General features: G+C 39.0%; 1 protein-coding gene across 1 annotated transcript; it reads left to right on the forward strand.

Annotated features, from left to right (window-relative positions):
* Positions 1-307: 307 nt before the first annotated feature.
* On the forward strand, positions 308-8,558 carry LOC129327589 (ovomucoid-like). Its single transcript, XM_054976343.1, has 7 exons — positions 308-322; positions 3,713-3,840; positions 4,123-4,174; positions 4,673-4,800; positions 5,078-5,129; positions 5,646-5,773; positions 8,489-8,558. The coding sequence occupies exons 1-7, from the start codon at positions 308-310 to the stop codon at positions 8,556-8,558; spliced, it is 573 nt and encodes a 190-aa protein (XP_054832318.1).
* The last annotated feature ends 1,708 nt before the right edge of the window (positions 8,559-10,266 follow it).

Below are 10,266 nucleotides of genomic sequence, written 5' to 3' on the forward strand. Positions count from 1 at the left end.
ATGACTCCTCCCAGAGAGTGGGCTGTTTCAATGGGGAAAAAGCTGCACATACCTTCTGGGAAGGGGTAGATGCCCCCTAGAGGAATTTTAGCTGTAGAACCCACCCATCAGCAGGCCTGTGCAATTCCATGGCTGTTTCCCCACGACTTACCTGCCTGTGGAACATTACGCAAAAGACCCGGAAGACAGTGTCTTCTCGCATGAAATCGAGCCAGGAAGACGCGATTTTGTGCAAAACTTCTGGATAACAGCATCTTCCTGGCAAGATTTCACGCAAGAAGACGCTATCTTCCGGGTCTTTCGCGTGATGTTCCACAGGCAGGTAAGTCGTGCGGAAACAGCCCATGTGTGCCTGAAGAGAAGACCTCAATGAACAACAGTTACAGGTAAGTGCAACCCTCTTTTCTGAATCCATTACAACACAGTTTCATTAGATGACCTTAAACAATGTTTAGAGAGAAAATTTCTCTGTTTACCAAAAACAATGGAAAGTGTCACAACTTCAGCTGCAGTTTTATTTTTTGTTTTCTTTTATTTCCATTCTAAAGTGGGAAAAGGTAGCTGTTAGTTACAATGAACTCCCAGTGGCTGTTTCTCTCCCATGATGAAAAAGCCATAAATAAGCATCTATGGCTAAACAGGCTGGATGATCAGCTCACAGCCGACCAACACCTTCAAACATAGTAAGGATGACATTTGAACACATTCAGGGCACAATTTGTTACATCTCTAATATCAAGCAAAACAGACCCCAAAATTGTGCCAGTCCTGTAGCTTCAGGATTCGTACCCCATGATACTGGATATATTAATTTAGACTCTGGTCTAACTAGAGTTCCCCCTCCATTTGTCAATCTTCGTCTTAGGCAGAATACATTATTAGTCTCCTCTCTCCTGGGCTGAGAAGACAAACTTTAAACTATGTATAAACCCAAAGACCTTACATGTTTACACTGTAAGTTATACATGCTTTCAAAAACAAGATTTAGGGGGAAATTAAAGGTTAAAGGGATGAAGGTGAACAACAAAATTACATCCAAGAGAAATGAAGTAACTGTCCATTGTTAGAGAAGATTATTGTGTTCAACCTTGTTGTAATTCTGGGAAATAATGATGTTTTCTATAGATGTAGAGTACTATAAATTTGCACCAATGTACATGAATTCGTGTAAAGAGCAGAGCACTGGCTACGTCTAGAAAGAACAAAGGATACTTTTATTAACCATGAAGATCACGGCCGCATTTGTGATCATTTTCCTAGCAAATTGTCGCTTCTTTTCAGGTAAGACATATCTATCCTATTATCTCTGTACCCCTTTTTTCCCTCCTATAAGCCACTTCAGAAGCCATGCACCTGAAAGTGCATGTAAAAAATAAACTTTAAATAAACAAATAAATACATGAGGACCACAGTGTTGACTATGTTTATTTGCCACATCAGTCATATATCAGGCAGCTGATATACCACTGCCTACCTCATATACTCTGATCTGAAAAACTGAAGCAGGAAGGAGAGATAATGCCTATACTGACCTTCAGACATTTTTAAGTAAAATACATGGTAAGACTTGAGTGGGATGAGTTTATTCCAGTTCTCTCCATCCAATTTCTTTGTACAACAGCAAAAGTGGGGAGGTGGAGTTGTCACAATCTATTGTTAAATCATCGTTCTTGGCAGGTATCCTGTCAGTTTCCTAATTTTAAATATCTGTATCTGGTGGTGGGCCTCCAAGACAGATTGTGAGTTCTGTTGTTGGACAACCCACCACACTGCCTAATGGTCTCCCTGTCAGAGCCAACTGTGGTGGTCTCAGTGGATGTACTGAGAGCGGCAACACAGCTCTGTGACATTTTAACATGCACAGGGGCTGGGGGCGTTTCTCAATGCTTCTCCTGAGACTACTGCTATTAGTTTCAGCCCAAGTTTTCATGAGGCCCTGACAATCAAGAATCTTTCTAAAATTACACCTGTTCCTTCACATATACTATTGAATTGGTATTCTGATCTGTACAGGAACATGAACTGTTAGTCTCTGTGGTTCCTTTTTTATGGACAGATCATCACTACCTAATGAAATTTAGATTGTTAGAAGTCCGTAACTTCCACCAGACAAAGGAACTATTAAGTCTTCCCTCCTCCAAGGCTAATGCACTCAGATGGTTTCCTGGTGACCTGGGGAGCTTTCTTCTTGATAAGAACTGTGTCTGAGCGACGGTCGTTCTTATTGCTTTATCTAATTATTTTTCAGGTGCCGAACATCTAAGATGGAAGGTCAGTCCACACGTTGGTTAATAAGAGTTTTCAACTTTATTTAGAAACTCAGCTTAGCTTGTAGTGAATTCATTCATCATACGTCTCTTTAAATTCTTAATAGCAGAGTCCAGTAGCACCTTTAAGACTAACCAATTTTATTGTAGCATAAGCTTTCGAGAGCCACAGCTCTCTTCATCAGATTCATCTGATGAAGAGAGCTGTGGCTCTCAAAAGCTCATGCTACAATAAAGTTGGTTAGTCTTAAAGGTACTACTGGGCTCTTTGCTATTTCACTACTGTAAACGAATACAGTTAACTCCTCTGGATTTAAATTCTTATTTATTGATTTTTCCACCTACCAGAAGTCCCCTCCCAATCCGCAGGGGGTTTATGTTTAATGTAAGCAGATAATTCACCCTGTCAGAACAATATATCTAATTCAGTTTTCCAACCAGTTAATTCTCAAGGCAGTGTTATACCCTATTGCAGAAAGATATTACTTGGGTTGCTGCTTATAATCAGATTCTTCAGAGTTATTCTCTATCAACCAGCCCCCCAGGGTGACCCTCTGGCTGGCTTCAATTTCTGTGGTTGGATTTTCAACCTTGTTTAACAGGGGAATCATATTCAACTCCAAATTTTCCCATTGGTTTGGCCTGATTAAAAGATACCACAACAAAGCTTTGTACCTCTCTAGTATTACATTTTAGAACAGACTTTTCAGCCATCTGCTTCAAATCTATGCTTAACAGCCATGTTAATGGGTTAGTATATCCAAAAGCCTGTTGCCCAGTGCCTGTGTTTCTGTGGAGCCTTGGAACTGGAGGATCTTTCCCATTATAATCTATTCTGTCCTCTTTACTCAGAGCCCAGATCTAAATTCCTTGCAGCTATTTTAGCCAGACTCATCTTGTGTTCAGTGGTGAAGAAAATAATCTTCCTTTTAGCTCCATATTTCACTTACCTGGTATCAGCTAGGCATTTATGCTGTTGAGCTTCTTTGATATCTACAGGATCAAGTCTGCGGGTTGGGAACGCTTGGCTTAAATGAACTTTTTCCATTGTAGCATGAATAGATTGGTTGGAGTGCAATTCTGATTTTAAGAAGAGACTTCATTATATTCCAGCCCTACAGTTGGTCTTGGTGACTTTTGGATGGCCATATGGTGGAATGAAAATGTAATATATAATTAGAAAACAAAGTTTATATAAAATCCAGTCTGGTTTCCATTCTGTACGGTAACAGTAATGAGTTCTCTGTCAGCACATCTACAACCTACCAAGCGCTCTTTCAATAGCACCCTTATCAAGTTCACCAAGAGTTATAAAGGCTAGGAGTTCATTGGTTTGCACCTCAGTTCAGTTCAGTGCAACTCAAAGTGAAACATTACTAATAAGCAAACATTTAATTGTCAGGAGTTAATTATATGTGGAAAATTTTCTGTCATTTCTTTATCAGGATATATGTAGTAGAATTCCTGTGCCAAAGAAGGGTGAGTCTGTTGGATGCACACTGGAGTATGAACCTATCTGTGGTAGTGATGGCAACACATACAGCAACAAATGTCATTTTTGCGTTGCCCAACGGTGAGTAGTTTGTGATTAGTAACTAAGGTACGAAATGCTTTTAAACAATGTATCAAACCTTTTGCTGGAAAAAAAGCCACATTTTTCTTTAAATTGAAGAATTGATTGGTTACATTTAGTTTTAATTCGCAAGGGCAACAGTGGCTAAAATGAAAGTTTAATAAAGATATTTCACTGATATATCTTTGGATGTTACAATGGACATGCCTGCTTATATAAATTGAATTTTCAGGCATATTCCTTAGTCTCTTGACATCTAACCTTATTCCATTTTTGTTTCAGGAAAAGTAAAGGAACTCTAACAATACGGTATATAGGTGAATGTAAAGAGAAGGTAAATTGTTCTTACAGCTAGCCTTAATTATATATATATATATGTATTTTCCCTGAAGTGGGAAACTGCCAGCAAATATGCACAAGATAGTAAAGATCTTTCAGATTAAAACACCTAGAAGTGCAGACCCTGTGCTGTATTAAAAGTTTATATTAAAGGATCTTGCTTCCTCTCTCTGCCCAAAAACTTCCAAGTAAATTGTTATGGGGCTATTAGCCCCTACCTTTAGTTCTGTAGCTTGCAAGTACTGAGTACTTTTTACCAGTTTGGGCTGGTATGTTACTACCCCAAGCAGGGCATGTTTAGTGGGTAACGTTAACAGATTGTGTGGGCTGAACACTGGTTGCAATGGAATCCTGTTTTCAAGAAGAGGATGGGTTGCATTCTAGCTGTATAATTGTCAGTGATCTTGGTGACTTTTGGATGACCAAATGGTGGAATAAAAATTATGTCCAGTGGTAAATGACTTTAGACAGTTTCCCATCATTTCTTTGCCAGGAAATATGCAGAAAATACCCTCCACAAGAGAAGAGCGAGCCCATTTTTTGTACTCTGGAGTATGAACCTATCTGTGGTAGTGATGGTATCACATATGGCAACAAATGTCTTTTTTGTGCTGCCAGAAGGTAAGTAGGTGGTGGTCAACTAAGATATGAACATGTTTTTAACAAGGTATCAAACCTTTTGCTAGAAACAAACCACTTTAAAAAAAATGAAGAATCAATTGATTATATTTTGTGATAATTTGCTAGGGAAATGATGGCTCATATTAGAGCAGCTTAATAAAGGTTCTTCATTGATGTATCTTTGGATGTTACAATGGACATGCCTGCTTATATAAACAGAATTTTCGGGCACATTCCTTAGTCTCTTGACATCTAACCTTATTCCATTCTTTTTCAGGAAAAGTGGGAACACTCTAACAATACGGTACAAAGGAGAATGTATAGAGGAGGTAAATCTAATTCTTATTGTTAGCCTTTATTATATAAAGTGTGAGCCACAGAGACTTTCCATGAACTGGAAAATAGCCAACAAAGAGCGGGGGAAAGCAAAGGTCTTTCAGATTAAAATACCTAAAAGAGGGACCCCATGCTGCATGAAAAAAATTGCATTAAAGCGAAAGTAGCATGTTCCCAACCACTACCAACAAAATTGTTGTGGGGTCAGCTGCCCCACCGCCTTATTGCAGACTAGCCCAGGGCTTGGAGGCTTGACCACTTCAGTAGATTATGTTGTGCTTTTTAGCTCTACTTGCCATGGACCTTTTCAGGGTTCTTATTTTCCTCCAGGTGTGAATTTTAAACTCTAATGATGATTGCCTAAAGATTCAGCTGGATAGGAGTTCATTGGTTTGCACCTTAGACCAGTGTAGCTCAATATGCAATATTAATGTGCAAATGTTTTATGCTTAATATATCAAGGAAGATACTAAAGGGTTTGGACATTTTACTATCATTTACTTTGGCAGGTTTTATGCAACAAATATCCTGTTCCAGAGAAGGGTCTGCCTTTTGTGTGCACAGATGAATACGATCCTATCTGTGGTAGTGATGGTGTGACACACGGCAACAAATGTTATTTTTGTGCAGCCTGGAGGTGAGTAGATTGTGGTTAAGTAATGTGTCAGAGCTTTTGCTGGAAACAAGCTATATAATTTATTTTTTAAAAAACATTGAAAGGTGTACTGATTATATTTTGTGATACTTTCCATGGACAGAGATGGATCGTATAAAAGAAGATAGTATAAAAGAACCAACAAAATCAATACAGATATTTCAGTGATGTTAACTGATCCCTAGTCATCTGCACTTGTCTCTGAAACCAGCTGTTCATTCATGATACACATCATGATCTCTGAATCCCAGAGAATACACCCTTGGTAGTTCACTTGGTACCACAAGGATAAAACCAAGTTTCCAAAACCAGGAAGGAACAAGTGTGAGACTGGGGAGATACTTCATTGATTCCCCGCACTAGATTGAAAGATGGCCAAGATACAACATCTGTATGTTGGTTTCTTTTGTTCTCCCCTCCCATCAGGAATGTGTACGTATTAGAAGAGGATCTGAAGCCTGAAGGGAGGGGGGAGGCAATGAGCGCTCCGGCGGTTGCTGCGCAGAGGGAATTGCGCCCGAGGCCCAGGGGAGGGAAAAAGTTAATTTGAACTGTAATTTGTAATTTGTATGATCAACCACTCCGTCACTATTTTATTAAGCTATTTTTTACTATGGCAGTATGAAGGGAAAGCATTGAAATGTAGTGTTTAGTGTTTGTAGGTCACCTTCCCCTTTTTTCCACCCCTCCTTCCCTTTCTCTTTTTTCTCCCTTCTTTCCCATCCCTTGTGCTATTGTAGTCTTTTGTAGTTACTGTCTTGTAGGTTATGTATGTATGTAGTTTTAACAAACAAACAAAAAAAAAAGGAATGTGTACGTATTATATCCATCTCAATGAAATGACATTTTGTGCGGTACTGCACAATCAAAAACAAGCCAGGCTGGTTTCTTTCATATAACATAACAGATGTTATGTTATGTCATTGGATGTTACAACGGACATGCCTGTCTGTTTCATGTAAATTTCCAGACATGTTCCTTAGTCTATTGAAATATAAACTTATCCAATTTCTTTTTTCAGAAAAAGTAGAGGCTTTCTAATCATACTTTATGAAGGTGAATGTAAAGAGAAGGTAAATCTACTCATGTCTAGCCTGTATTATATATACATACAAGCTATAGACTTTTCCTGAAGTGAGAAATAGCCAACAAACATGTAGAAGGCATTTCAGATTAAATTATTTACAAGTGAAGACCCTGTGCTGTATTCGAATCTTATGCTAAAGGGAAAATAGGATGCTCCCTTCCTCCACCCAACAATCTCCATCTAATTCGGTATTATGAAATTGCCCCACAACCTTGCAGTGGGGTGATTAAGGATTTGGTGACTCGGGCCTTAATCTTTCCTCTTCATACTTTTGTTAGGATTGTGTAGAGATGTTACAATGCTTCCTCTATCACAAAAAAAGCATTATATGTTTCTATGGAGGAGGAGTATAATAATGCTGTTGCTGGAAAAGAGTGGGAGCATTAGAGAACCTGCTTTATCTCCTCTGTATATGCCCCAGTGACAATTCTATGGGTCTGTTGTGACAAAATCTTGCAACTGTTTGTGCTGGTGCTTTGGAATCTCCAAGCCCAGATCAAGACATTTGTAAGTCACTGGAGCAGTCACCCCAGACTGCTTTCCTTAGGTCAGAATGGCAGAGGCACGGAGCTTACTCCAATTTCCCCTCCATTCCCTAACAGTAGTATGGTGATACAGCCACGCAGCTTTGCAATGGACTAAACCAAGGCTTGCATTCTCCAGGGCTCTGAAGCATTCTTTTGTGCAATGAGCACTAGCCACTTATTAAGAAGGGTATAGAGGTGTAAGAAGCCAACCACTCACCTTCCTCTACTCCCAGCAAAAATAGTATGGATAATTTATCCCTCCCTTGTATTACATAATAGTTTAAAGCAAATAAGCCCCCTAGCTTCCATTCAGCCTGTCAACAAGTGAGTATGTGCTTGTTTTCAAGGATTTCCCTTTCCCTTTGAGGACTGTACAAAAGAGGGGCAGAAGGTTATACAACATTTTTGTTGCTACATCTTTTTGTTTGCAGATTTTCTTTTCCCTACCTCTACCTGGGGGCAGAAATTTAAACAAAAAGATTTAAGATACCTTTTTGAACTGTAGATTTCTGTAGCCTTTCCTCACAACAAATCCTTTGAGGTTAGGCTGAGAGTTTGTGACTTGCCCAAGATCACTCAGTGAGCTTCCATGGCAGAGCGAGGATTCAAACCTGGGTCTCCCAGATCTTTGTCCATCACTCTAGCTACTACACCACACTGGAAAGGACTCCAGTGAAACATCTTTGTGTGTAATAAAGAGTACTTTGCCTGTATTTTATTATGGAAGGAAAAGACACAGAGTACTGTCAATGAAGTCCTTGGGGTGGGGTGGGGGGTAGGAAAATCAGCTCCCCTCGTTTCATCACACTCACACAAAAATCCTCCATGGGATCTAAACCCATCTTGCCTTGGATTCCAACAGAGAAAAGAGAGAGAGAAATAAGTGTCATTTATTATAACATTAGTTCAGACCCTGGGCACAGTCCTTACTTTGGTTAGACTGCTTAACTCCACTAAAGTAAAGCCTTCTTTTCCTTTTAATTAAAAAAAAAGTTGTGAATCACTTATTGCCTTATTTCTTTAAGTTCTCATGTAACAACTCATTGGTGAGTCTAACTTATTTTTCTCTTGGCATCTTCCCAGGGCAAACATTGGAAGCATTAATGCAGAGAAGGAAGCATTAATCTTAAACATCAGACAGGCCTTCTTGTGATGTCTTAATGCAAAAATATTGTCTAAAGCAGTCTGTCTTGGTTCACAAACAGAATAAAGTAAATTCCACTTAATTTTTTCTCTTCGTTCTGTTATCAGCAGAAACCACCGTGCACTGCCTTGAGGAAATGGTTTCATCCAGATTTTTAAAATCTCATCTTCTTAATAAGATTGATTTCCCATAATTTAACAGTCTTTGTTAAAAGGCTATTGGTTCTAAGATACACATCAAAGCAAATGTAAGATGCTCCCTAAAATTATCATTATGAATTAGAGGCCTAATTTACCTTGAGGGTAAGATGGGGAAGAACTATGTATGCGCCTTGGTTAAATCTAGATGGATAAACAGTTGGAAAAGTTCAACCTCCATGAAATGTCTACTTTTGAAATGTTTATTTTTGAAAAATATCTTCTAATCTAATGGGTCATCACAAAACACTATTACAATACATCTCAGAAGTTTGTTTTATGAATTCTATACACAGAATTATTTTTACAAAACCAGTTGGATGACAGTAACTTTCAGAGAGAATAATTATCTTTTCTCAATCTGTACATCAGCAGCTTTCTGAGCTTTGGGGGGCAAATGGAGGCATGCAGGATTTTAGACAACTCCTTCTCCCCACTTGTAATGGCGTCTTCTGACAGCCACCAGAGGACAGTTTTTAATATGCTCACAATGCCCTGGGAAATAAAATAACAGATCACTTATTTCTCTCTCGACTCTTCAAAAATATACCTAACAAAATTAAGCTGGCTTGTCTGGAGTGCTGTTTATATGTCCTAATTTTTTGCTTGTGGCTTGTGCGGGAGGAATTCAATTATAATGTTACATACTTGGTGGGTGGTGGTGGATTAAAGGTCAAGGATCACTAACTTGCATTGCCATTATATTCCCTCTCCCACTAGTAGATGAGTTACCAAATATAAGAAAAAATATGTTAATAGATGACGCACGCTTGACATTTGTATATGGTTCTGTTCTATGGCTTTAGCCTAAAGTTGCCCTAGACAAGTTAGAACCCATGCTGTTGGGTAAGTGGCTCTTGGCAAAGACCTATGCAGATCTGAAGTGCACCCCCCCTGCCCCCGCAGGAGCAGGTGTGTATTTAGGTAAAAATAAAGGAATTGTGTAGCAAAAACAACAGAGGCTTCTGGTCCCATAAAAACTAACAACTGCTGCAACACTGTCACCTACTGGAGAGATGAACTTTCTAAGGAGGTGTGAGAACATTATTCCCTGTGGGCATAAAGTCCCCATTATTCCTTGTGGGTAATCACTGTCCCCATTAATCCCTGTGGGCAAATCTGCTTTCCATAATTTCCTATAGGCAAGTGTGATCTCCTTTATTCCGTATGGGCAATCGCTATCCCCATTATTGCCTGTGTGCAAGTGTGCTTTCCATCATTCCCTATGGGCAAGTGTGGTCTCCATTATTGTCTATGGGCAAGCGCGGTCTCCCTTATTTCCTATGAGCAAATGTGCTTTCCACTATTCCCTATGGACAAACGTTCTTTCCATTGTTTCCTAAGGTCCAGTGTGCTTTCAATTATTCCCTATGGGCCAGTGTGATCTTTCCCCCCATTTTATTAACAGTTTTATATAATTAAAAACAAACCTAAAAAACTCTACAATTACACATGTACTATAATACAAGCAAGAAGAAAACAAGTAATCAACATTCAAAAACATACATAATACAAAAATA

This window comes from Eublepharis macularius, chromosome 4, assembly GCF_028583425.1.
Source record: "Eublepharis macularius isolate TG4126 chromosome 4, MPM_Emac_v1.0, whole genome shotgun sequence".
In the NCBI taxonomy this organism is placed as follows: Eukaryota; Metazoa; Chordata; class Lepidosauria; order Squamata; family Eublepharidae; genus Eublepharis; species Eublepharis macularius.

What these genes read in the sequence shown, in the direction of transcription:
- LOC129327589 (XM_054976343.1), top strand. An exon ending in CATTTTTGCGTTGCCCAACG is followed by an intron (nt 3,841 to 4,122) that starts GTGAGTAGTTTG and finishes TTTTTGTTTCAG; the next exon opens with GAAAAGTAAAGGAACTCTAA. An exon ending in CTTTTTTGTGCTGCCAGAAG is followed by an intron (nt 4,801 to 5,077) that starts GTAAGTAGGTGG and finishes ATTCTTTTTCAG; the next exon opens with GAAAAGTGGGAACACTCTAA.